We start from the raw sequence: 27913 nt of genomic DNA, 5'->3' as shown, positions 1-27913 counted from the left end.
CTTCCACATTCCCACTCCTTCCCCCCTCTCGCTCTTCCAGGTACACGCCCTTTGACTTGTCAGGGGGAAAAGTTTTAAGGAAAGAAAAAAAAAAAAAAAAAAAAAACTAAATCACGGAAGAGATTCTGCTGTCCTACTAGTTTGGCAAGTTCCCTGGGCTCAAAGCGGCGCAGAAAAGGCGGAGAAGAGGGAAAGAAACTCAACATTTGCGCACATTTCTACACTTGTGTTGTCCCGCGGACGGTATACGGTGAGTTGGACGCGTCTTTTTGGATTCTTCTCCACGTTCTCCTGCGTACCAGCGTTGTGTTTGTTCATCGTTTTTGCCACGTTTCGATAGACTCTTGCAGGAGCCATCCCATGAAAGTTGGCCGCGGTCTTCCTGCAGGACGGTTTCAATGACTCCAGACCTCACTAGTTTTGTTTTTTTTTAGGCTCACGTTGCACTTTTTGTTTTTTAATACATAACACTAGAATGTTAAAAGCTGGTGGTTGTTATTTTATTGACGGGTTGACTGGCGCCGTTTGAGTGCCATATGCTCTCTGTCTCTCTCTTCGGAAAGATACGTGATATTTTGATGTAGATCAGTTGTCAAGTTAGCGATCAATTGCAAACGGCCAATAAAAAATTGAAGTGACTTTGAGGTGACGGAGTGTTGAGTTTACGGGGTGTATCCAGTGGACATCCAGGTCGCGCGTAAAGGCGCACTTTTTGCGCATTATATGCTTTTTTTAAATACATATAGAGGGCCTGAGAGTGACAGCTTGTCTTAGTTGATGTGGGGTTTTTTCCCTGGCATCGTGTCTGTATCTTTCAACACTGTTGTACAACAATTAAAACAACTCCTGTCAAACGTATTTATACTGTTGCGCAACGTCCAAGGTGCAATTTTCCAGAATATCTCCAAACTCCCCTTCCATTGGATGAAAAGACAGCCGCCGTACGTCTGCTCACCGCAATATACAGAACCTGACTTGTTCCTGTGTTAATATTTGATGCCACACGCGAGCGGTAGTATTGTCGTTACTCTGCGCACGTACCGTATCACATTCGCCCATTTGGAAACGCAATACTCGATCGTTCCCCGGGCTCTGGACGGGGGGAAACGGGAGACCTCTGGTTGTGGGCCTGTATATTTAATTATTGTCGCGCGGTTGTTTGGGGGCCCTTTTAAGACAAATAAGGGGGATAAGTTCGTCTCGCTGACGTGGGGACGCGGGTGATGCAATTCATTTGTCGTAATTAGGACACGTGTTGAGGACGCTGCCACCTTTCAGAGCGGCCACTTGGTAAATAATGAATGTGAGAGTGGACAGACTCGGGCCCGAGAATAGGAGACAGAAAGGCAGAAAGCCTTTTGCTGGGTGTTTTTTTTTTTTTTTTGGACAGGACGCGCTGAGAGGCGTTCAGGGCCTTGTGTGCTCAGGGAGGGTGTGTCACCGGTGCAGGAAGAAGTCCCCTAAACTTCCTACAAAACACGGACGGGCTGTGTCTCTAATATCACAAAAAATGACAAAACATTCTTTACAGCAATTGTCTTTTCTTTAAACAATAAAAATAAACCTTTGATTGAATCCATGCTCAGAATGATCCAATGACCAGATATGATGCTTCCTCTACTACATGCAAACTGTGTTTGTGTGGTGCAGCGGTGGGGTCGGAGCAAAGTGACAGTTGGAGATCATTAGGTCAAGCAGTACACTCTCAAATTGGGGCTGGTGAAATGTTAGCCTCTGGTAGAGAAATTGCTCTGGTTGCAGGTTGCTTGAGTGTGACATGCTCTTCGGTAATTGAGATTAGTCTCTGGGCTCCCAAGACGGCTTCGCTTAAAGACGACGACTCTAGTGTGTGTGTGTGTTTTTCTCAGCAGCATAAACCGTCGTTTGCTCTGCAACATTTGAATACTGAAGCTGAAAGACGAGAACGGTCGCCTCCAACATATCCTCGCACTGCTTTGGGGCAAACTAGCTCAGAGTTGGCCTGTAAATTCCTGTCTAAGTGATCTCCGCAGACAGCCATGAATGGAATTCCCACAGAGTTGTGTCACCTATACTGGCGTGTTTTACACTCTGAGCAGTGTCTCTATATATTACCCACGCGTCTACCTTTATGATCGTGTCTGTGAGGCGTGTAGGCTCTAAAGGTGGAATTTTAAATGTTATTTGTGGTGGAATCCGCCGCTGAAAATCATCAGCCCCCTTGTCAAATGTGTTTCCTTTTGTGGAAAACCATGTGAAGGATTCAGTAGAAGAAGGGGCTGTGGCATTCAAATGCAGAGTGGCACTGAAAGAGAGAGGGCACTACAGCTGGTGAGAGCTAATCCCTTAGGTAATCCCTTAGGTAATGTGAAGCCGAGTCCCCTGGGTAGCTTCAGTAGATCAGATGTCCTGTCAAAGATCAGAACTTCCATTGTGGCTTGTCTCTCAATCAGACTCCCTCTCGCCGTCCCCTCCCTTTTTCACGGCTCTAGACTCAACACCTGAAACAAAAAAAAGGCCTCGCAGGGACACGAGGGGATCCTCTCTTCAATTTTCCACTTGTTGTGCCTGTCACTTGAGTGTTTTAGTGAATCGGACCGTCCAGGAACTCCGTCCCCTTCACACGCTACAGCAGCAAACCCATTTAACTACCTGATATACCTATCTATATTGGTGTGTGGGGGGTAGAGCGGGTCATTTAACCACACGGTCGGTGGTTCCATGCCTGTGTGTCAAAGTGTCCTTCAGCGAAATACTGAAGCCCAAGTTGCTCCTCAAATGCTTAGATGTCTTCAGCCCTGTCATACACCTGTAGGTATATGAAGAATGTGATAAAAATCTAGCCGCCTTGCCCCTTCCTTTTTCCCCCAGAGAGAGGAGCGATGGAGTCTGCTGTCCAGACCATGGTGAAGGTCTTCCTGAAGTCGACCAAGGGAAAGGAGAGTCTAGGAAAGAATCAATTCCAGAACCTCGTCAAGACCCAGCTCTCCAACATCCTTACGGTTAGCATGACGCTCTCTGACATTTTACCAACACTTGCATTATGTCGGTCCAACCGCTGGCTATTTTCAACCTGTCCACATTTTTAACATTGGGACCAAATGGTGACGTAATATACAGTAGGTGAATGGGGAAAAGAGGGCCATTTTCTTAGATGACCCTCTTATGACTTAGAGTCACTCGTCATCTGATTGTCTCGTGTGTGTGTGTGCCTTCCATCCAGGACACAGACAGCAAGGAGGCGGTCAACACCATGGGCCAGCAGCTGGATGCCGACAAAGACGGCAAGGTCGGTTTCGAGGAGTACATGAAGCTGGTCGGCTACCTGGCGGTCTCGCTCAGCGAGCAGCGCAACCTCGCCAAAGAGGAGGAGCCCGCCCTAAACGCCGCATCCGGACAAGTGGCCCAAGGCGCCCCGGACAAAGAGGAGGAGAAGCCGGAGGCGAATGCGGAGGCCAAGGAGGAAGCGAAGCCGGAAGCGAATGACGAGCCAAAGGTGGAAGCGGTCGCTGAAGTGAAGGTTGAAGAAAATGTAGGAGCAACGGTAGAAGTAAAGGCAGAGGCTGAGCCCGATGCAGCGAAGGAGGCGGAGCCAGCAGCAGCAGCAGAGGTGGTGGTGGCGGTGCCGGTGCCGGCGGAGGAGGCGCCAGCGGAAGTAGAAGTGGTCGTGAAAGAAGTGGTTGAGATAGTGGAAACAGAAAAGCCGGAGGAAGTGGCAGAGAAGGAGGCTGTGAAGGAAGAAGTAGAGAAGGTAGAGGAGGCGACCTCATAGGGGACAATCCATTCCTTCACCCAAAAAAAAAAAATAATCACACTACACGCTTGCATCCAACACTACATCCAAGCGCAGCATTTATCCCAACATGAGTTGGTAAGCCACTAAAAAAATATATTTTCTTTTCGATTACACACTTTGAAATACAAAACATCAAAACCAAACACTACAAAACCCAGTTCCATTCCTCACATTTGACAAATAATACACATCGCTTTGAACCACTACTTACAATTATGTTCATATGTACAGCGTGTGCATCCCACTATAATAAGCACATTTACCTCATTATGATAATATACTATGATAGCATGCAGACATACACTATCATATGCATGCCATATCCCTGTGGAAACTTTACTGCAAAAAAGTATGATTTACACGCAGCGACACACGTGACCAAAATGTCACCGAAGCCAAGATGTCGGGGTTGAAATACCGTCTCCCTAACTGTTATCTTTATCTGGGTCTTATCTTAAAACTCCTCACTCACACTACTTACGTTGGCTGCTTAAAGGAATAGTTTGAGATTTTTGGGAAATATTCTTACTAGCTTTCTTGCTAAGAGTTGTATGAGACGATGGGCGGCCACTCTTATATTCGTCCATTGAGTATGAAGCCATTAGCCAGTTAGCTCATTTTAGCACAAAGGCCAGAAACGAGAGCAAACAGCTACCAAGGCTAGCTGCAACATGTTATAGCCAAGCTAGCTGTTCCTTCTTGTTATAGCCAAGCTAGCTGTTCCTTGTTGTTATAGCGAGGCTAGCTGTTCCTTCTTGTTATAGCCAAGCTAGCTGTTCCTTCTTGTTATAGCCAAGCTAGCTGTTCCTTCTTGTTACAGCCAAGCTAGCTGTTCCTTCTTCCAGAAGCTACGCTAGGCTAATCTCATCGACTGCTATAGCTTAATAATATTCATACAGGTGGGAGTCATATACATCTTTCCAGCCAGAGAGCGAATCATTTCCCCAAGTGTTAAACTATTCCCATGACAGCTGCATGAAACATCTGTCAATAACACATATATATTTATTTACATTCTTGTCTTTTAAAGTCGCAATGCTATGTAGCTGATTTGGCACGACAATAAACAAATAGTTTTGCTGAGGATTTGCATGACTTTTAACCCATTTTTAATCGTGTAGGCTACTTGCCCCTATCACACCCTCTTCTTCGTGGGCCTTAATTTCTATAATTCCCAGAGGGGTTCACTTCATGTGGATCCCACAGTAGCAGATATTCTTCTTCAGTTCTCTTCAGCCCAGGATTTGGGAGCTGGAGGATCAAGTGTGATGCTTTAGGCTAAATAATTAACCTTCAAGAATGGAATCCACACCAAAACGACCCTTATGGTCAAATGGGAGTCCAAATGGTCCCATGGGAGTGGGCTGGTGACCAGTGGAGTCATCCAGAGTAGGTGTTCATGCAACCTAATCCACCTGGATTAGACCTTGTAGAAAAGAACAAGATAACAAACACCAAGAAGTAAAGAAGCCCATACCAGGTGGCAGTTTTATCTTTAGTGCTTTCAATACAAATAGTACCTTTTTGTTGTTGTTGTGTATCTTCCCAACCATGTGGCATTTCAATGGTTATTGATCCATAAATGTACTGGACGGTTGATTATCTGGTTGCAACTGGATTGGAGTGACCGAAACCTGGCTCTCTTTAAAATTTCTCATCGTTGCTTGTTGTTTTCTGCTGGGTTTTAGCGCCGGTTGCGTGTTTGTTTGTGGGTCACGCACTCTCATACGGCTTAAAGACCCTGTTTGACCTGCAACTGGATCCTTGAGTCACAGGCATTGGGAAACCACTGGATTAGGCATTGATGGGTAACACACCCTGGGACACAAACAATTACATGAAAGTAATCCCGGGCTCCAGTGATCCTGCCCGTCAGACGAGGTGGCAGCGTCAGAGGGATCGTGGTCAGAGGTGCTTTTTTTTTAAATACATATATATAAGCCAAAAAGAATAATAATACTGAGCCAAAAAAATATGAATCTATGTGGTGTGGTATTTACAACAGGCTAATACATACGATGTTGCATGCTATCTGAAAACTCATTTGCTTGTATTTTACATTGTGTTGCCATTATTATTATGGCCAAATATTTAAGTTCGGCACGGCCTCTTTATATTTAACTTTTTTTTTTAAAATGTCTCTTTCTCATTTGGACCACTAATGGAGATGACTTGAAAAAATGTGCTTCCTTGTCACATCATATGCAATTTGTTAATTACAATTTAATGATTTGTAAATTGTCTCATCATCAATAATGCACCCACGACAAAAAGGCTCGTGTTGCAGGCCCCGCTATGTTATATGTACCAGGCTGCGTGGTGCTGCCAAATGTACACCTTTTGCACTGTGACAGCACCTGGCACTTCAAACTGCTCGGCAGCCAAACGGGCAAGACAAATAAACCTGAGTCATGTGGTCACCCTGCCTCACTGCGACACTCCCATTGTAAATAGTCTCTCATTTACACTCACCCTTGCTCGGCCTTTATACTCGTAGTACGCTGTGTTTCCTGCATGCTTTATTACTAACAAACCTGTGGGGCTATTTAGGCTATAATACTTCTTTTATTACAACCTTTATTATTTTTTTTATATCCGAATATTCTCTAACCATGGTACTTCCTGTGAATAATGGAAACCTATCACTCTCTTGCACCATCTACAGCCAGCTGCCTGTTCAACATGCACATAGGCCTCGAGCACTTGGCCAGACGTGTTTAGTGCATGATTGTCTTCTTTCTACGCTCTCAACCAAACATCATAAACAAAATTATAAAGCAAAACACACTTTCCTGGCATATTTGGAATTACTTGCACTAGCGGCAGATTCCCTGGATATAAATCTGAATTAAACATCATCTGGAAATTATTCAGTCGCAGCTAAATGCTTTTTTTTTTTTTTAAGTGTGGAGCCGCAGATGGACGGAGTGAACCGTGAGAGCCAAATTCTCTTACAAAGAGGTGGAACTGGCAGTTTTTTGTTACTGTCCCATCGTGTGAACCCCGCCCAGCCCTCAACTCCGTGTAGATTAGAAACATGCTGGAACGAAACAGCAGATTTGCGGCAGGGAGTGTTTGCAGACAGATTTTTATTGACACACAATGACTCCCATTCATTCTGAGACACGGTCAGATAAAAGCCCACCCAGCGGATATAAAAAAAAGTGTACACACACGTATATATGGATGTGCTCTGGGCTCAAAATTTTTTGTGATTGTGGGACCATTCCCGGGGTTATTGTCCAGGCGTTTCGTCATCGTGCGTGGATGCACTCTGTTTGTTGCTGCCAAGTACTGGAGGGTGTGTGTGTTTTAGCAGTGGGACTCATTTCAGTTCATTCTGATGTTTCAAATTCATATGCAACGCTGTATCATTTTTTTTTTTTTTTTTTTTTTTGCTAATTCTATGTAACACGTTTAATTAATGTCCGATATTGAAAATAAAACTGTGACGATAACATATTTGTATTTGTGTGGCCTGGTATGTGCTTGGTGTGGTCTTGAATGTGCTTGGTGTCCATGATGGAGAGAAAGCACCTGCAAAGGGAGGGAGGGAGGATATTGAAAGAGAAGTAGAGTATGTAAGAAGGTGAGGGGGGGTGGTGGGGGGGTGAGGAGGAGGGAGCTGGGCAGGTGATATTTAAGACACTGGCAAACTCTCTCCCCATCCATCTCTGCCTTGGCTCAGTCCCCTGCACATCTTCACAGACAAAGGAGGCCCTCCATCAGCACTCAGGTAAGACACACGGCTCGGAGGGCTTTTTTCTTCACTCGACTTTCTCCTCTGCAGCTGACGGAGGCTTCAAATGAAAAAAGCATCCGTGCAGCTGCAATAAATAGCTGTAGAACCAACGAGGTCCCGAGCAGAAGGGACACCGGAGGTCAGCAGACGACGGGGTGGACTCATTTGAACTTTTGCTTCCTGTTTGCTTCCTTTGGACGTGCGAGGTTGGAGAGGAGCACGACGGGGATTTGAAACAAAGAAGTTACAATATAACGACATTGGTTTAGAATCAAGTATGTTAAATTAACAAACTATATTGTGTTACTGATGGCATTTTGGTCGCCATGGTTTCCTTTTGTATTGTGTAACGAGACAGATGACCCCTATAGGTTTTCAGTTAAGCCAGCTTTGTCTCAGTCTCCTACGACTCTGACTGCAGTCTGCAGCATGACGAGAGGCAATAACATTAGACGTTAGCATCCCCGTTTCCTTTTTGGAATAGCTGATAGTTAATAAATCATGCACAGGGATTGATTGAGAGACTTTTATTTTTATGTAGCTATAGATCCCTAAAGGCTTGAGCAAGTATGGAAGCGTACGAGTACCCGAGTATACAACTCGTCTTACTTGGCCCTGAGTTTCTGAATGTGTTTACCAGAGTTTTGTGTTCCTCTCCTGGTTTCCATCTTGAGTGACGAGGCTTGTTCAACACCGAAACCACACATTCATTAACCATTCAGCTTATTGAGAGCGACGACCCGGGAAGCCGACACTCTAAACAACTTGAATGTTCATGAAAGTATCTATGAGGCGACACGTGGAGTGCATTTTCTTTTTAATATGATGAAATAGAAAGTCTTCACCTTCTAACTCTGCATCGTTGACGGTGACGTATCTGTGTGTGTGTGTGTGTGTGTGTGTGCAGTCTCTCCACAGGTCCAGCACAAGAAGCTCCAAGATGCCGGACACAATGTGTGTAAGATTGTTCGAAAAGCTTTTCCAAAGCTATCCTCCGTCTTTCCATCCAAAACCATCTGATATGTAAAAACCCAGTAAGGTCACGCACACACAGTGACCACGCTATTTTAAATAAAGGGCCAGAAAAAGAGCCTTTGCACTATTATGCAGAGAATTATGGGGAAAAAAATTCCTTCCTTCCATCCATTCCTCTGCCTGTCCTACTATCACTTTGACTTGAGAGGTGGCTTCAACCCTCGACTGCCATGTGACCGCACATGCAGTCGTGGTGCTGGAGCGGGCATTTGGCGGCAGACTCTGACCTTTTGACCCTTGATACCTTTTCCAGCATGTCCAAGGAGCCCAGTTCCAACCTGGAGAGCGCCATGCAGATGCTCATCAAGACCTTCCACAAGTACTCTGGGAAGGAGGGCGACAAGTACACGCTGAGCAGGGGCGAACTGAAGGAGCTGCTGCTAGAGGAGCTGGGGACCTACTTGGGGGTAAGTGTGTGCAAAGGGGGAAATAATGTAGTTGTACACTCGCAAATATGCCACACACACACACACACAAGCGAAGGTATGCGCTCCCATACTCAGACACGCAGGTTCAGACAAGCTTGTATGCACACACACATAACAGAGAGATGCATTCTTAAGTCCCTCTCTCTCTGTTCCCCCTCCGACAGGGCTCCAAAGATAACGAAGCGGTCGAGAAGGTGATGAACGACTTGGACGCCAACAACGACGGGGAGGTGGACTTCACCGAGTTCATCATCCTGATGGGGGCCCTCACGGTCGCCTGCAACGACTTTTTCCTGGATTGCAAAACAGATGAGAAGCCGAAAGACGAGTCGGCGGAGAAGAAAAATTGAATCAGTGCAAGAGAGGAAAAGGGGTGGGGGCGGGGGGAGTGGGAGGTGTAAAGGCTGGAGAAGAGGAAGGAGGGGGGGGTAAAGATGAGGAGGGGAAATAACTGCGAGGGAGAGAGTTGGAATGGGTTTTTTGTCTTATGCAATTTGCAAACACTGCAACTACACAGGAGGGGAGCGGTCCAGCAGATAGTTTGTGGGTTTACAGTACACGGGACGTTCGTTCTCTCCTCTGTAACTGGCTTCTCATACCACAGCACATCCGGAGCTAGTTGCACTCAGAGCGGTGAAGGGCCCGAGCAGGGGGTCGATTACAACTTCTTTCAACTCGAGATACATCGATGTTGACGGCCACTTGTATGCTCTGAATCAGGCGCTGGGGAGAAAGGAAGTTGCAGTTTTTTGCAGAACCGACACACACCTGGATGTTTGAGCACGTCTTGCACATGAATAATTAGTGAACACATATTAAGTTGCAAATGATCATATTATTGTACTCAGCGTTGAACAACACAATATGTTATATGCTCTTTCTTGTGCATATTTTGTAATCCTTTTTTCTTTTTTTTCCCCCCCGCAATAACCAATGCATTCTTCAAAAATATTAAACATGGCATTTAACCAACTGTTCATTGTGGTGTGTTTGGTTTTGCATACTTGGAAATCCCTCGTGCTCCACAAAGCATTCATGGACACGACGGGCATGAATCGCTGCACCTGGAAGTCAAGTTGAATGGCGCGGGGAGAAACAATGCCAGCAAAGTGTGTGTGTGTGTGTGTGTCTGTGTCTCTTCATGTGTGTGTGTGTGTGTGTGTGTGTGTGTGTGTATTGGGGATTCCCACAGAGTAAACTGCTCCAGCTCACACATCCTGCCAACAATATCCTGCAAGTCTTGTTCCACTAGATATAAGCTGACCCAGATGTTTAACTTGGATCTGTATGGAAAAGTTCTTCAAAAGAGAGAGAGAGAGAGAGACAAAGGGAGGATAGGAAGAGAGAGAGAGAGGGTGTGATGGAAGATAAAGAGTGTTTGTGTGTTCATGTGCGTGTGTGTGTGTGTGTGTGTGTGTGTGTGTGTGTGTGTGTGTGTGTGTGTGTTTGTCAGTAAAGGAAGGACTGCATAGGCGGGGAGTGAATCCAATTCATGGAGTACATTAGTCAAGTATGTAACTTGGAAAGCAGCAGTATAATCACACAGGAATGTTCAAGTTTCTGTGACTGTTAGCACACTTACTGTCCCCCAGTGTCTAACACACACACACACACACACACACACACACACACACACACACACACACACACACACACACACACACACACACACACACATCTGTAAATCAACACTTCTTCTTCCGCCTCATTGGCTTCACCAGCTGCTCGTCAGCTTTAAAGGAGAAAATGCTGAGCGGCTGAAAAACAGAGCCTCTCCTCCCAGCCGGAGGGATTTTGTTTTCACTTCTGGGTGTAATTGTGCTTGAACACTGATGAGCCTCCTCTTCGTACCTTCAGCGATATGGAGAAAAAAATGATCCAGGTCAGCCAGGAGTCTATGGGCGGGGTTCATCTGTTTTCGTTCCTCCGCCCGCTGTGTTCCTCTGAGGGCGTCCTCCGATTGGACGGTTTGAATATTTGAGCTGGAGGTGCCGGGCGGCAGATAGGTAAACAATTCAACACAAAGCAGTCCGTGACTGTTAACCCTGTCTGAGCAACAATAGAAACAAATAAGCTGTTAAGAGCACTAACAGCCTTGGGTCCTTGTTTCCTCATTCCAAAGGACCATGTGGGCCAAAACAGGGTGGACGAAATAATGTGAACACCTTGTAGAAAAGCAGATGGGATAAATGAATGAATGCCAGTTAGTAACATTTCTAACTTATAAAAGAGATTTTTTAAGGCAACTGCAGGTGCATCAAAAAGGAAAGGAAGGAAGGAAAGGTATTTAATATCCCAAGAAAGTCATTAGCATAGCACTAGCTTATGGCTGCCTCTCTGCATTGAGCTCCTACGGCGGCAGCGTGGAACCGCCCGACTTCCGGTTCCACCTCAGGTAAACACCGTTATCTCTTTCAGCCCTGCTGCCATTACTTCAACTGTTTGTGCTGTTAGCACTGTTAGCTGGGAGCCGCCAGCTCAGCTGTCACCATGCTGAGAGCACTAGATACCTTCGGACACCGCGCTCCAAATTCATACTGTTTCTTTATAAAGTACGTACGGTTGCATGCAGCGTGCATTCAATTGGGACATTCTACTTGAACTTTGACCCTCTTGTTCATATATGCGCAGAGGATTGTGGGCCAAAAAATTAGCATGCATCAAGACTTACTAAATATTTAAATAAATATTGTGGAAGTATGGTTATTGTATCACCTTTAACTAAATGTACCAGTGGAGTGCTGCAGGAATAACACAGTTTTCTAGTTAACCCAGACTTTGCAGTGAAATGTGATTTACTGACAGTATAAAAAGAACTTGTTCCTCATAGCCTCTCTGAGTTATGTACTGTATAATAGTACTTGTGCATCAACGTACAAGCTGCATTTTAATTTAGTAGCTGGCGGTGGAGCTAAATTTAACTACTAAACGTACAGCTATATAATTTAGTCTGTTGGTTCCCAAAGTAGGGGTTGACCCCATCCAAAGGGTCACAGGATGCACCTAAAAGGTTATGAGATGGTTGAGAAAGATCTTTCTATTTACAAATTCACATATATTTTAAAGACTTTTTGCTAATATTTGCTTTTTTTTTATTGAAGTAAGTGCTTCTTAAGCTTGTCCAGTTTATTTTGGGCTTGTGACTGAGGTGGATCAGAACAGTCGTGAGCCAGAGGGAGTGACAGGCATCAACCAGGAGATTATGCTCCGGGGCAGTTACTTAGTTCTCCATCACATGGCCTCTTCATCCACACTTGCACAAACAACGGCTCGAGGACATCCATGCAAACAGTATCTAAAAACACACGCCTGACCTTACAAGGTGAGCCGGTTCAACCTAAAAAAAAGGCAAGTGGATGCTGCTGCTGCTGACGGATCACACATGGCGGACGCTGCCAGTGTGAGCAGAGGAGATGAGCAACACAAAGCCAGGCCATGTTACTGGCAGCGAGCCTGATGCGTCCGATAAGGACAGGCAGGGACACTTCGGTTACCAAAAGAGCAGGTCAAGCGACGCCCAGATGTCAAGCCGCCACGTCCATCAAGCCGAGTCAGGCGGCGAGCTGTCACGCAAGCCCGAGAGGGGCCCGGCGGGCTGCACCAGAGTGAGGTGGCATGCATGCGAGAACAAAATGAAATTATTCATTCAAGTAACAAAGATGGCTCCAGGTCTATATCATGTGATGATTGAGTCCTTTCCAGGTGTAGCTCGCCCACTCTTGGTGTAGAATTTGAGAAGGCCCGCTTTCCTCAGGTTCATGAAATCCATCTTGATAGAAGACCGCAGGGAGACCTTATGGCTGCAGCACAGTGCCAGAGAGGAGTCAGGAGACATATGAATTACAAGGACCTGGCACGCCTCATTCATAAGGAGCACGCTTTGATATAACAGGCGGGTGGGACGTCACTCATCACATTACTCATCACGTTGCTTTTTAGATTAAGATTTGACATTTCTCACCATATTATCATTTTATAGAATACACCACATTTAGATTACAGCTTGTTTGTAGATTGGGGGCCCTTGTCACATTACAGATGTGTCAGTGCATCCACCGAAACTTTGTTTTTGTCGTCTTTCTGCCCCATTAATCATCTCATCAGATTTATCTCATGACCCCAGGTCGGGGAACCACTGAACAGTAAAATAGGCCGGCTAAAAAAGGTACGACTGTGTACACATTGATGCATCAGTGCTTACAATCTCATGTCATATGCAGCAACCATTTGCAGAGTGATTATGCTTAATTTTAATACTTTACATTGTTAGTACTTTTTTGTACCGAAGCAGGTAAAAGCTTGAAAGTTACCTCTCGATTTAGAGTAATGGAATCTAACCTGCGGGTGACATGGCTTCATAAATTAAAAACCCAAACTCTTGGCATCAAATATAGAAACAAACGGCGATAGTGTCCTCCCCGAGAGTCAAGGTGAGGGACAGATATCGGCCTCGGGTAACAGTGACAGAGCGATGGTAAAGGAGAGGCGGGGAATGATACGTAAGACAAGGAGGGAAGGACAGATTGTGGTGTCATTGCTCTTTTTTTCCTTCACATTAAGCGTCCTTGACACCGGCGTAGTGGTACTACTCTTACGCTTTGTCTGATTTTAGTGCTGCATTTACCTTAGATCTACAGGAGTCGGTGCTCCTTGCGGGATCTTGATCCTCAACATGATCCTCGGCTAAACCTAATCTCGCCACTAGACCTTTCCCCCCACCGAACCTTTTCACTCTAACCTGCCGTAATAATCTAGACCCTTTTAGTGAAATGGAGCACTAAACCTCCAGACAAATTACCAAACCGCTGAAACCACAATCAAGCTCTTGCAGTTAAAAGATTCATTATGCTCAAAAGTGACTGTCACTGTGAAGAGGCGGGTTCATCTGGGACCACAAGGCAGTTTGATGCTTTGATCGCTCCCTTTTTCCCGAGCACACACCACTGACACAAACACCCTTATGTTGCAGTTGTGGATTTATCAGGATCAGACAGGAGCTAGCAGGGGATCTCCCGCATTGAGATTCAGGACCTTTTTTATTCTAATCGGTTTTACGATGTTTGAACAGCAGGACTCAAGCCGAGAGGAGTGAAAAATCACGGGTGTGTCTCCACGTATAACTGCTGCTTCAGTGCTCTTCCAAAAAAACGACAAACTGACCTTCCTTATATCACTGAAGAGACATAAAAAATGGCTGACCTCCAAAAAGATAAGACAAAAGACAACTTTGTTATAGCATATTTTATTGTCATCCTGGCAGTTGTCCAAATGATTTAAGCATCTCTAAATGAAGAGTACACACACCACGTTGGAGTTACATGGAGAATACACATACAAATAATAATATAGTAACCATGTCACGATTTGGTGTTCTGCCTCTTTGCACCAGGGGGCATTAAAGCCCTAGAGAACAGTTACAGAGGTCTGAATGAACAATGGCTTGTTTACTTTATCCCAATATTTGAGTTTATCTTAGATATTCCCTTGAATGAACACACTTGTTTAGCTGAAATTTGTATGTAGTCTCTTTCTCATGAAGAAAAAAGTATTGGAAAGCCACAGTCCAAAGGACATTGCATCATGGTGAATCACTCACTCTTCACAGTGCAGATAATAGAGTGGAAACAACTCCCTCATTCACAGTAAAACGGAGGAAATCCTCAAGGGGCAGCAGTGGTTGCAGACAACCAACCAGTAAAAGATCATAAATTAGAAATAGGCTGCAAGCACAAATATTAAAATAGTGTGGTCTTTGTTAATAGGCGTAACGATATGGTCTGTTTTTGGATTTTATCTATAAAATTTTGAGGGAAGAAGTTAATTCTTTGTGTTGGCATGTCGGTGCAGTGTACCAGCACAACCACCAGGGGGGAGAAGAGAGCCACACATTAATGAGACTCACTCCATGTCAAAGGTCCTTCCTGCTTCATGATAAATTTCACAATTTTTAACAATAAAAAAATATCACGTGTTGCTGCTAATAGAGCCACAGCAGATCATTAAAACATCACAGCGGTGTCGGAGTTTAGGTCCCAATACAACTCCAACTCACATTTCATCATTTAAAAGTGCCTCGTGATCGGCGCTGTGTTTGTTCACATGTAAAACAGCTGCACGACAGAGTCAAATAAAGACAGAAGAACGCATCCAAAGAGAGACACAGACAGAGACGTCAAATGTTTTCTGAACATCAAGTTTTAAAAAGAAGAAATCACAAAAATAACACAAAGTAGGGTCAAGTGAGACAGAGCAGAAGAAGTACAGACTGATCAGAGAAGTGAGGTTTTGACTGATTTTTGTTGTTGGGGGACCATGCAGGCCCAGAGGTGTGTTTGTTTTAAACTAAACTGGGGGTGGGGTGGAGTCAGTGGGTGCGAGGCACCGGGTGCAGCAGAGTCATGTGCTCGGCGCCATCGAAAGGCAGACGCCGAGTGCAGTAGTGGCGCACCACCTCTGGGATGCTGGGGAACACGCAGCTGCTCTGGTCCAAGGTGTAGCCGCTTTCTTTGGTCTGGGCGACGATGATGTGAACGCAGCCTTGGCTCGTCCTGAGTCACACAGAGGGGAGGAAATGAGAGTTCTTTTCCTGGTGTACTATATATTCATTTATGTCAAATTACATAACAGATTTTAAAAAAAAAGACCATGATTCTATATTTGTCCCAGCAACTTAAATGATGCAACCCTGTCCATCCAACAGAGATCGTTGTCAGGCATCAAACCACCTTCACAAGACAGAACAAGCAACACACAAACACATTCATCACTCTCTATTTGGCCCATACAGAGCAGCATTGAACTGATACTGATTTATGTATTTAAATATGAGTCCACAGTAATGATCAATATGTAATGTTGCAGGCCTCGAGTCACTGCTGATGCACTTCCAGGTTGCACTCACTTGAGGGCGATGGAGTACTTGCTGCTGTCCGACTCGCTGTTCCTGACCAGGAAGCTGGCCTCCTTGCAGGACTGCAGCAGAAACTCCGCCTCCTGACGAGTCACACAGCCATGGTACCAGCTGAGACAGACGGTGGGAGTGAGGGGAGATTAAGTTACATCTGCTATTGATCAAGTCCAGAACCTCCTTTCTTAGAAACCACTTGGAAATGAGCAGGGCTCTTGCGTAACACTGAAATCTACTAAAAAGGGAGTGAGTTTTTAGATAAGATTTGAATTTATATTAAAAAATTAAATGCATCTAATCCTGACATTGAGGTATAACGATGAATGGGTCACTTCTCCTCACCTCTGTTTTTCCAGGGGCAGGGAGGGGTCAACGTAGCAGGCCTCAGTTTCGGGGTTGCTGCCGGGGACGGAGGACGGCGGCAGGGTCGGAGGAGAGGACCGCAGGATCTTCTGAGTCCAGCTTTTCTGCCTCAGGTGCTGATGCTGCGGCGGCGGCGGCTGGGTGAGTGGATGTTGGGGCTGCCTGGTGAGTGTGGGGTGAGGCGTCTCGTCTTTGTTTTGGCGTTCAGGGCTGTCAAACTGTGCTGGAGGGGGGGGAAGAAGAGAGACAAGATATCAGTTCATGTAAAGAAACAAGCGAATCTCTGCCTATGTCTAAACTTGGTGCTCCAGTAAATATAGAATAAGAAGACAGCAGTTTGATGATTCATGCAAGATGTTATTCAATATGCTGTTGGTCTATGCAGCATATAAAATATAAATGTGAGAGCAGGCCTGAGTTGTTGTTTTTTTTCCTTTGAAGAAAGATATTTCATTTTGATCTAAGGTAAAGAAGAGGCATGGTTTGAGCCGTAGCATATAAATGTTACTGGTTCAGCAAGACTATAACCAGTATCCCAATCTAATGGGATAGCCTAAAATAAGTGTTACTTTTAGAAATGTTGCTATTTGAGGGATGAAGATAAGCATGAGAAAAGATAAGCAATTTAAAAGTGCAGGAAACTCAGTTCAGACGGTGTAAAAACATGTCTGATGTACCTGACAGAGTTCTGACAATATGTTCCTTCTTCCACTCCCAAGGCAGCTCGTACTCGGTGGAGGGTCGGGGGTCCAGCTCGGGCCGTGAGACCGCCGTCTTGTCCCCGTCGGCGCTCCCCTCGTATGGGACGTCGTATATCTGTAAGGGCGCAGGCTGGCCTTCCTCCACCGTTCCCTCGCTCACCTCCATCAGCACACACACCTTCAGCAGGTCCTTGGACCCCCGACGTCTAATCTCTTGCAGGTAGAAAACAAGGATTGAGATTAAAATCTGCGCTGAGAGGATCCGTGTAGAGCCACCACCGGGCAGACTCGGGGTGATGCATGATGACATCACCTGCAGCAGCAGTTGGGAAGGATCCTGGACCTGAGACTGAAAAACTCTCTTAACCCTTATAAAAGTAATTCTGGTAAGTAACTGACTCAGTAACTGAGCTGCTACATGGACTCCCACAGCCTTGCTTAATGACTCACAGTGACATCAGACCCCTGCTTACTTCCTCAGTATGATTTAATTCTCATAAATTGACACATCATCACATCCTCTGTAGACTTCCTCTACCGAGGAGGCCTGGAAGTAGCGCAGTGACTGAGTGAAGGCAAATCTACCGGCAATAAAACATATTCCCATTCACGGCCGACTATTGTGAAAACCTTTTTTAGTTCAAAACAATGGAGTGATGGAATGAAAGGTCGGGAGAGCATGTGATTGGACCACCAAGTCTTCCTAGACGCTGGGAAGTTTTTGATAAATGGTCAGACAGGTCCATATAGGGGGTTACACAGAGAGGAGGTGGAGCGGGGGGGGGGGGCACTGAGGGCCAACTTCCTTTTTAGAGAATAGTACCAGGAAACAGAGACAGGAAAGAGGAAGCAGGGGCAGGAAACTGCACCCATTGTCCGAACGCAGCACAGTTGCCGAGGCAACCCCACAGGGGTCCAAAGAGCACTAGGGGAGCGAGGTTTGTGCTCTCGCCTGCTCGGCCTGCAGAGACTGAAAATGGGATTCATTCACGCAGAATGTGTGTTCATTCTGCACACATGAATGGCCGATCACAGCTCTAACAGGTGAGAACACAATGATGGAAGTCTCACCGGTAATCATCTGCTGGGCGTCGTACGGCTCCATGTAACCATCGTTCTCTCCCACCCTCTCCGCCTCCCTTTGCTCTCTGGTCTTCTGAGCGTCAAAGGGATCCGCGTAGTCCTCGAGGATGATCACCTAGATCAGAAAACACAGGCGTCATGAGATGGGAAACTGGGTTTTCAAAAAGTTGCCAGGGAAACGGGGATTCCCCAACTAGTGGTACAAGCATTCCCAGGAGATAGAAAGATTGTGTTACCAGCTCCAACAAGCTGACTGCACAGGAAACTCTGTTGAAGCTTTCACCACCCGCAGACAAGTTGACATCGATTTCACACATTTGGGCCATGATGGCCGTGATCAGACCAAAAACAAACCATGAGAAATCACAAGACAGGTTTCAGCCAATCAGAAGACACCTGAAAACACCTGACTCCTCATCTTTATCCGCTCAAGGCCCTCTTCATTGTTAATCCCACTCTCTTCACATTCATATCCGGCCCGCTCGCAGCCTCTTTTGTGCGACACCAGTCATGCCTGGCTGTCTCGTCATCTTATCAGCACCATAAAGCGTCTTGCTTGTTTTACAAGCTGAGACAATGGTGCGTCGTAAAAAAAATAAAAATAATGAAGCTCTCTCTAATCACTTCCATTCATGTCGTGTTGCCAAAGAAATGTTGGCATTGGGTGGCGTTGTGGCGAGCAGATGCTCGACAGGTTGAAACTGTCTCTCTCCACTACGACACAGATTCCCTTTGGTCAAATCTTTGTCTTGTGGAAATGACAGACTAAGACACATAACAGAATAACACTGTCAATCAATCACAGCGGATTGGAGATCAAGAACAGGGATTTACTCCCTTTCTGAAATATAAAACTCCCATTTTATTCTTCCTCCTCTCTTTTTGTGTCTTTTTTCTCTCTCCGTGGTCACCATCCCCTGTCCTCACTATCTTTATCTCTCTTTTTTTTTTCAAAGCCATGCTGGAGGGGACTTGGGTTAGCGCCCGAGTGTCAAATAACACGATGCTTTTTATAACACGATAGCCTTCTTCACCAGGGGGCCCGAATCCTGTGAAAGAGAGGGATGAGGCCAGGATGAGGTGGAGGAAGAGGGGGGGTGAGGAAAGGGGGAACACTGAGCCAGATTACATACATGGGAGGAAGGTGAGGCCTCATGGCGGACCACGATTTGTATTCAAGGCGAGGAAGGTGGGTGTAAAGGCGAGGGGTGTAGAGGAAGAGAGAGGGAGATAGAAAGACAAACTGGGAAGAGTGAACACAATGGGTTTGGTGGAGACAAAGAGGACGGAGAAACTGAAACAATAATATCAGCTTTCATGGCTCGGGCTGAATCCTTGCTGCTTCATTGTCACCAGAGTTGATGACACTTTTGTTGCTAAATTAAGAGAACGCTGTTTAATTTCACATAACGTCAAACATTTACCTAAAAGAAAGGACATTTTATTAGGTGCGATTCATTCTTGTGATTAAATCAGATGTGTTCAGATCATTAACTCCAGTTAAAAACAATAATACCAAGATTATAGGATGTGTTCAAGCATTAAGGTGTAACTGTTGATCAGTGATCACTAATGCTGCTGCTGGAATAAGCTTGATTTGGATTACTTAATCTGTCATGATTTACTAGTTGATTATATTTTGTAATAATAATCATATTAAACTGTAAAGTAGAATGAGTCCCGTGGAGTAAAAAGTACTATTTGAATCTGAATCAAAGTAAAGTAGAAGTATCAAGTATGAAAAAATGAAATACAAGTAGGTCAAAACCTTTAAACACTGTATATTTTTATAAACCAATAGGGTGGGAGGCAATCAGAAAAGTATAGTTGCTAGTTGTACCTTCAATAATAAACGATCACGCATCTAAAACTATAGGGATGTTACATGCATCTACTCACCGTCTCCGTCTTGCTCTGGACCGGCTTCTCCGCTTCAGGTACCGCCTGGTTGGTGATGGTGCCGCAGCTGAAGTTGGGGCTCTTGTCCTGTTTGTCCACTCGGATCAGCCGGCTGATGTACGCGTTGGCAGACGGGGAGCTCTTCGCGGGTCTGTGCTGCTCCTCAAACACCGGCTCCGCTTTGGAGTTCTTGCGACTTTTCCCGGAAAGCAGGTTGTCCCAAACACTCCCATCTTTCGGGGGGCTGACGCCGTTCCTGCTCAGCTCCACGGCCGAGTTCTTTCGGTTCCTCCCGGACAGGAGAGATCCCACTCCCCCGCCTCCTCCGCCCGCGCTGTCACCGGAGGAGTTTTTGCGATGGCTCCCTTTGGAGCCTGTTGTTTTGGTACCAATGCTGGCCACCAGCCCGGCTTTACTGGCCCTTGGTTGGGAGCCCGATTCGGAGGCTGAGCGGATCCTGTCGGTACCATTCTTCAGGTTGATGGGGAACTCCTTGAACCACTTTGCCATTGCAACACCGGTGGAAACCAATAACTTTGTCTGTCTGCTCCGACACCTTTTAGCGCCATGCACCGCGGGGCCCCAGAGACGCACCTTTAGAAATCACAGCTTTTCTAACAAAAGACTTCCGTTGCTTTTATTCTAGGGTAGAGTATGCACACCTCAGTTTAAAGCATGTCGTGAATGCTTTCAAGAGGTAGCCTAATGGTTATGTTCTTAAAGTTTAAAAACACAATTTTACTTTAAAAAAAAAAACTTAAAAGCCTAATTGAAAAAAAGAAAAGAAAAGAAAAATACCACTACTTTATCCCATTTGTGATTACACCTGCTCCTTCTTCTGCTCGGAGGAAAACGTTTATTCCCTTCGGATGAAAAGATGTCTTCGGAGTGGGAAGACCCGAAAGAAGGCAGAGTTCTGCTTGCTTCTGATTTGTGATCCCATTCCCAGTGTGGCTTATCTCGACTTTCACAACCTTCACTGTCGCACAGAGGTTCCTGACTGCGCCTGGAGTATAGAGGGGTGGGGGTAAGTTCAGAGGGGGAGGCAGGGCCGGGTGGGCGGTGATACACTTTTAATTAGAAACTATAGGATAACCATTTGGGAAGTTTAGACTATTCTGACCTATGCCCAGGTAACCCACCAAGGAGCTTGCTACCTTTATTATTCATTGGCTTTATAAATGCGGTTGCCAACTAAAATATACAGTATAATAAATATTTACATAAAATGGCTATTAATTAAATGCTGTATATAGGCCTCCTAAAATGCCTTTATTTAAATACACTTTTATTATGCTCTTAAATGATCACTCATCTGTTGGCTAAAGCTCACCACAAGTCATGCTTATGTTTTTGTTTTTTTTCAGATAATGACTTAAATGGAAGTTGACAATTGTGTTAATAATTAATAATTAACGCTGGCTGTTAATTCCAGATGAATCATAATAGTGTCAATTCATAATGTGCTTAATTGGCTCCGTAATTAAAGTCCACTCCTTCCTACATTGCACAGGGCATCGTTGGGAAATGGTCTGTTCTGAGCTGCTCCACATATACCAGTCAAAGGTGTGACACTAATTCTGTAAATTTAGAAAACTACCGTGGACGACGGAAATACTTACGGTTTTCGCTACATAATATTAAATGTGTGTATATGTGACAAAATACGACGTGTTATGTGGTGATTATATTTGAAAAGGTGTTTTATATTCATGGAGTATACTTATCGACACCCCCATGTTTGCGATGACATGTAACCTTCCGCGGTGCGCGATACTCCTGCCTGTCCCTCTTTGTCCGGTGGCGATAGAAGGCCATGATAATTATGGCAAAATTTGCGTTTTTGAATGAATTATAGTTGAATGGTGGGATCAACAAGCATACACCGTGTGAGGACTGGTTTGCTGGCAATGACACACCAGAGAATTTCAATTTAAAGGACAGCAGAGCAAGCAACGGAGAAAGGGTACAGTTTGCTTCCAAGACAGTCTGCAAGATGGCTAGCTATCTTCAGTGGCATGCTAACGTTAGCTAGCAAGCTAATGTTAGCACAGTAAACAACAGTTTACAACACATGATCAATTGCTTTTATCTAATGAATGCTGTGATAAGTGGATTTGAGTGCACATTCTCACAAATGATTGTAGAAAGGCAAATGACAGTTTTCGGGTTAATGTTCCGGTGTTGCCGCTACTGGGTGAAATCTCAACGCTGCTAGCTAGCCACATTGAGTAACGTGGCTAGCTAGTTAGCCAAGGTAGAAACAAGCTAGCTAGCTGGTCGGCTTCTCTTGCTACACATCTGTAAGTGATCATTTATAGAGGGAGGGGGGTGTGTGTGCTCTGTAACTTGCTTGTACTGGCAGTCAAGCCAGGTAGCAGGCGACCAGTCTCGCCCAGCTAGTAGGAACTGGCTTGCAACGAGGCGAGCTTATGCTAAATAACGTGAACCCAGCTCACTTTTACCTGACGTTTATTTGGTGACCAAATCCCGGCGTGACAGACACCGTTGCCGCTGTAAAGGAGTTTGCAGACCTGGGCCGGCGTTATAATCTAATATACGTGTTAGCCTTTTGCTGTGAAGATAACTATTTTAACGCTATTGACATGACCTGAAGGCAGATTCCACCCACTCGGCTAATAGCCTTCCAAGACGTCGTCATTTTTAACTTTTTTTTTCTTGCATATGAACGGTGATATGCCACTTCACCGACAGTCATATTAACTAATGGCTGCCGAATCGGGGAGACTACTGGCGGGACAAGGAAAACGGAGCAAAGGTAGGAATTAATTTCACCCATCTCCCAATCAGATCGGAATCATCCATTACTGCGCTGCAATGGGCTGCACTGGTGCTGTTGGCAAAATCCCTTCTCGCCCCCCCCCATATGTAAACTTCACGACTGTCTCCGGTGGTGGCTGTTTCTCACAGAGTGGACCTGTGAACGGGGTCCGTGTCTATCTTGCTATAAATGTACCTTCAACTTCGTTTCCTCGTTCTCATGTCTTCGTCTTTTTTCCTGTCTCCCTCATTGACCTTGCCTCTTATGCTCTCCCTCCTGCCTGGGTCATTTGGTCTGCCTGGGTCATTTGCGATTCAAGGCTTCATAAACCTCGGTGATGATAACGCCTGGATGTTCAGCATCTTGTCCTCATGCCAGTCTATGTCCCATCATTGAATCCATCTCAACACTGTTGGACTTGGAAAAAAAAGAGGCCCTAGGTCTAAAGCTGCTCCACTCTGTCACTAAGGGGTATTGGCCGATCAAAATGTGATGGTGCGCTTGATTGGTGGTGGATCAATAGCAATGTGGAAGCCTGTTTTTGTTATGGCTAATATTAAAAATTTGCCCTTACCCTCCATATTTCACTGTTTCAGCTTCACAGATGAAGAGCCCGGAGAAAAAGAAGGCGAGGAAATCCACCAACCAGGTAATGGTTGTTTTTGGAGATCTGTTTACTTTGCTACATAAAGTAAACTTTCTTATATTATGTGACAAGTGGACCTCTAAGACCACTAAATTAAGAATTTAAGTTATCGGATCTTGTGAAAACAAAAGAAAGCATTCAGTATCTTTTTCTCTTTTTTTGTTTTGTTTAGACGGCAGGATTCTCCCACCTCACTGAGTTTGCACCCCCTCCCACGCCTATGGTGGACCATCTGGTCGCCTCCAACCCCTTCGATGATGACTTCGGACCCCCATCCCGACCTACTGGGACAGGTGGACCAGCTAGTGCTCCATTTCTTCCCAGCCCAGGCGGAGGAGGTGGCTATGGTGGTGGAGGAGGAAGAATGGGCGTAGGCATGGGCTTCATGGGAGGCCCAGGAGGACCCGGTGGGGGCCAACCTGGACGGAGGCCACCGTTTGGCCCTCCATCCAACCCTGGACCTCACCATCAGCTTGGCTTTGGAGGAATGCCTGGCTTTGGAGGTGGAGGTGGCGGTGGGGGGGGAGGAGGTGGAGGATTTCCCCCTGGTGGCCCCTCTCAGTTCAATATGCCACCAAACTTCAGTCCACCCATGCACCCGGGGCCAGGATTCAACCCCATGTTGTCTCCAGGGGCTATGGGAGGTCCTGGAGGAGGGGGGCCACCCCACCCTCGGTTTAGCATGCCTCCGCAGCAGCAGCACGGACAGGGTGGACACCCATTCAACAGCCCACCGTTACCTGGTGGCGGAGGCCCTAGAGGGCCCCCACATGGCCCCCTACCTCCTATGGGAGGAGGCATGGGACCTGGGATGAACATGATGGGTGGCATGGGTGGTGGCCCCGGAGGCAACATGGTGGGTGGCTTACCAGGTATGCCCCCTCAAGGACAGTTCCCTCCCGCGCAGGATGGCCCCTACCCTGGCCCCAGTCCACCGGGGCCAGGTAATGACGATGGAAAGAACTTTGGTGGAGGAGGCCCTCCGCCTGGGCCTCAGCAGCAGCAACAGCAGTCACAGCAGCAACAGCTTAACCTAAATCCCAACGGCCCCCCTCCTAATAATACCACTCCTGGCCCTCCTCCTAACTCTGGCCCACCACAACCCGGAGGAGGCTTCCCCGGCCACCCTGACATCCAGCAGCCCAACGCCAATACACCTGGTCAGCCTCCCTCAGCACCACCACAGCCCAACCCCAACTCTTCTCCTACTGGTCCCCTGAATGGATCAGGCCAGCCCCAGCATCCACCACCCAGTCAGCTGCAGCCCCCCAACAATTCAAACACCTCCAACTCTAACAACTCTACTCAGCAGCAGCAGCAGCAGCAGCAGCAGCAACAATCCACCCCACCTCACTCTGCCCCTGGCTCCACCCCGTACAACCAGCAGAACAACACTCCTGGAGCTGGCGGTTCCATGCCAAATGCGGCCCCCAATTCTGGTCAGAACAGCATGACCAACAACAACGGAGGCAACACTCCTGGCAGCAACCCCAACCCCCCCTCTAACTCCACCTCGACCCCAAACACCCAGTCCCCCCTGCCTCCTGGCCCTGCTGCCCCCTCGACTGGGCCTGGCTCTGGCCCCGGAAAACTCGGTGGCCCCGGGATGGTCTTCCCTTGCGGCCTCTGCATGGCGGAGGTGCATGACGATCAGGATGCCATCCTGTGCGAGGCATCGTGCCAACGCTGGTTCCACCGGGACTGCACAGGCCTGACGGAGCCGGCCTACGGGCTGCTGACTCGAGAGAGCGCCGCTGTTTGGGCCTGTGACTTCTGCATCAAGACCAAGGACATCCAGGCCGTGTTTGTGCGCCAGGGATTAGGCCAGCTGGTGGCAGCTAATGAGAGTTGAGGAGTAGATGACAAAGGAGCAGCGTAGAGGTGCATCACATTAGGACAAATGGAGACATTCTTTGCTTTGATCTAACTGAATGACCTGTGTGTCATGTCAGCTACTTGCCCAGCTTTCTCTTGACTAGCCCTTTACTTGTTCAGTACACAGAGAAACACACTCAGACATTCATGCTTATATATAGCACTTTGAGTGACTCTTGGCAAATATCTTCCCTCCCACCCCCCTAAAGGAGTCAAATCACAATGAATGTTAAACTACACAGTCCTTCAGACATCTAATCAGCCTGCCAACCAGCGAAGCACTGACACCAACACACTACCTCACACACTTTGTGACTGACTGGCACGGACGGACGCTCCCGTGATGACTGACTGTGATTGACTCTCCACACTCATGCACCACATGAGTATGATGATATTTCAAAAGCAAATCCACGTTTATGGAGGAGAACGTAATGTTGAAATATTCCACTATCGTGTGGATGCAATGACTCAAAGCATCAGCATCACACTCTGATTTAAATTAAAACAGACACTATGTATAAAATCTTTAAAATTGAAAAAAAAAAATAATAATTGAAAGAGTGCCTGAAAACTAAAAGGGACTTGGGTCATTCATGAGTTGATTAAGAGCTTTATTTGCCATCAAAATGCTTCATTCTCTAAGTGTTTTTACTACAAGCAAGTGAAAGAAAATTGAAAATTACAGTATATATTGCTAAACTTTCAAATGTTTTGTAAAACATAGGAAACATGCACACACAAACATACACACACACACACACACTTTGACCGCACACGTCTGATATCTTGTCATTTGGTACCCAGTGCTGATTAATCCAAAGGAGATCCTGGCTGAGATTTCATCCACACCACACAGAGATAGTTGTAAATATTAGGACAAAATATTTGTGGAGGAACTCCCATCAGTTGTGAACATGCTACAGAGTTGACCAATGAACAAAAATAATAAGTAAAAACGTATGTGTCTTGGTTGTATACAGTATGACATTTTGGTTTTTATACAGTACATTCTATTTCTTTTTTTCTTTTTCTTTTTATCTCTGCAGTACACATGAATTGTGAAATCAGTGCTTTTGGTTGGGTTTGGCATAGCAAATAGTGACATCATGTCATCATCAGATGTGCATAGTCCTTAAAAAAAAAAAAGCGCAAGGGAGGGGGGTGCATGTGAACCAATGCAGTAACTGTCTGATCTGTTTATGTTTATATTCTGGCCTCTGCGCTGCAGGAGGCCTTGAAGTAGACCAAATAACTTAAGAGCGAACAATACCCATTTTTCACCTTTCTGTCACGATATACAGTGTTTAGAACTATTCTTCCTTCTCTCTTTCCTTATTTTTTCCTTTATTCAATGTCCAAGTTGCCTTTCTTTTTCTTGCTCTCTCAGCTGGTCCTTTTTATTTTGTACTGCTATTTGTGCTGTGCTCTTGCTCTGCTCTGGCGCCTCCTGGTGGAACCTGGAGGAACCAGTGAGTCCCACACCAGTTGGGGAAGGGAAAGGTACTGAACTCTGAAGTAAAGACAGATTTTTTTTTTTTGTACTTGTCCATGTCTGTTTTTATTCACATTTTTTTATTTGTTTGCTAATTGTTGTATTAAAATTAGGGTTGGAAAACCCAATGAAACAGATAATGTAATGTATTTGTCATAATGCTCAGAGTGAAAGCAATGGTATGTTTTAACGGTATATTTCTGTTTATTTTTTTCTAGCTCATCTGTGATTTGCTTTAAGGTTTTTTCTGCAATTGAATGGGAAGTTAATTGGAGGAAAAATTTACATTTTGCAACAGCTATATGGTGAAGCTTGGAGATAAAGGTCTGCTCTATGATGATTCTTAATACTATCAATTCATTACTATTAAAAAGAAGAAGAAAGAATAGTAGGTAAAACTTGATTTCATGGGTCTGTAAATTTGCAATGTCCTAATATTTTGCCAGGAAAAATCTTAATAAGAAAAGTAATTTGGCACTTATAAGCAAATATTTAATTCCTATAAAATCTAAAGCCTGAACATGTAAAAAAAATAGATATAGTACAAGATATAACATATAGGATATTGTAAACTTTCCTAAGAAAAATTATAACTTATTTACTTGAGGCTGTTCTACTAAGTAAATTACCCTTTGTCCTCCATTATGTCTCATTTTGCTTGTACTTGGTACGAAATTACAAAGTGTTTTCCAGAAAACATCAATTAATTATGAGATTGAGACTTTTGAGTTCACTTGGAGATATGAAAGATACCCTCCACAGTGCTGTTATAGATATAAGCAGCCTTTTATATACACTGCTCAAAAAATGAAGGGAACAATGAAACCACACATCAGATCTTGATGAATTAATTATTCAAGTTTAACTCTTACTGATGTATAATTTGTTAAGAACAAAATGACGTAACAGTCAGTGGAAACCAAAATCATCAACCCATCGATTCACGCCCCAAAAAATTAAATCACAGGCTGATCCAAATTAAGGTCAGGGCAACGTGAGGGCCAGTCAATGGCATCAATGCCTCCGTAATCCTGGAACTGCCTTCACCCTCTGGCCACTTGAGGCTGGGCATTATGCTGCTTCAAGAGGATCCCAGGAACCACTGCACCAGGAGGAACCCAGGACCCACTGTACCAGGTGGATCCCAGGCCAGGACTCACTGCACCAGGAGGAACCCAGGAC

At 45.5% G+C, this 27913-nt stretch overlaps 4 protein-coding genes across 9 annotated transcripts in view; 3 read left to right on the top strand and 1 right to left on the bottom strand.

Moving 5' to 3' along the window:
- The window catches only part of pygo2 (pygopus homolog 2), a 183378-nt gene extending 156507 nt beyond the window's left edge, over nt 1-26871 (top strand). Inside the window, exons 1-4 of one of the 4 annotated variants that reach the window (XM_084032387.1) lie at nt 21695-21899; nt 22649-22712; nt 23312-23364; nt 23534-26871. In XM_084032387.1, coding sequence (XP_083888513.1) covers nt 22661-22712; nt 23312-23364; nt 23534-25213 — 1785 coding nt within the window. In that variant the 5' untranslated portion in view covers nt 21695-21899; nt 22649-22660 and the 3' untranslated portion in view covers nt 25214-26871. Of the gene's footprint in view, nt 1-21694; nt 22713-23309; nt 23365-23533 lie in introns of those variants that run through there. The other 3 variants (XM_084032388.1, XM_084032386.1, XM_084032389.1) reach the window with 3 other exon arrangements.
- Nucleotides 95-7237, top strand: s100u (S100 calcium binding protein U). 2 transcript variants are annotated; one of them, XR_014598694.1, is made up of 4 exons: nt 95-250; nt 2851-2981; nt 3203-4459; nt 4516-7237. XR_014598694.1 is itself a non-coding variant. In XM_084032380.1 (3 exons), the coding sequence occupies exons 2-3, from the start codon at nt 2862-2864 to the stop codon at nt 3749-3751; spliced, it is 669 nt and encodes a 222-aa protein (XP_083888506.1). In that variant the 5' UTR covers nt 99-250; nt 2853-2861; the 3' UTR covers nt 3752-7237. The 2 variants fall into 2 exon arrangements, 1 of the variants encoding a protein (XP_083888506.1); XM_084032380.1 differs by having other exon boundaries at nt 99-250; nt 2853-2981; nt 3203-7237.
- On the top strand, nt 7397-9354 carry s100s (S100 calcium binding protein S). Of its 2 annotated transcripts, XM_084033025.1 has the most exons (4): nt 7446-7511; nt 8425-8471; nt 8806-8959; nt 9145-9354. In XM_084033025.1, exons 2-4 carry the CDS (start codon nt 8458-8460, stop codon nt 9328-9330), a joined length of 354 nt encoding a protein of 117 aa, XP_083889151.1. In that variant the 5' UTR covers nt 7446-7511; nt 8425-8457; the 3' UTR covers nt 9331-9354. The 2 variants fall into 2 exon arrangements, with proteins under 2 accessions (XP_083889150.1, XP_083889151.1); XM_084033024.1 differs by lacking the exon at nt 8425-8471 and having other exon boundaries at nt 7397-7511.
- On the bottom strand, nt 15316-20934 carry LOC311027415 (SH2 domain-containing adapter protein E-like). Its single transcript, XM_084031441.1, has 6 exons — nt 19934-20934; nt 18023-18149; nt 16928-17164; nt 16230-16473; nt 15882-16001; nt 15316-15528 (listed from the first exon to the last, which is right to left on the bottom strand). The coding sequence occupies exons 1-6, from the start codon at nt 20441-20443 to the stop codon at nt 15345-15347; spliced, it is 1422 nt and encodes a 473-aa protein (XP_083887567.1). The 5' UTR covers nt 20444-20934; the 3' UTR covers nt 15316-15344.
- Nucleotides 26872-27913: the final 1042 nt, after the last annotated feature.

Source organism: Eutrigla gurnardus (assembly GCF_963514095.1).
Source record: "Eutrigla gurnardus genome assembly, chromosome: 17".
NCBI lineage: Eukaryota > Metazoa > Chordata > Actinopteri > Perciformes > Triglidae > Eutrigla > Eutrigla gurnardus.
This window is presented reverse-complemented; position numbering and strand designations above follow the sequence as displayed.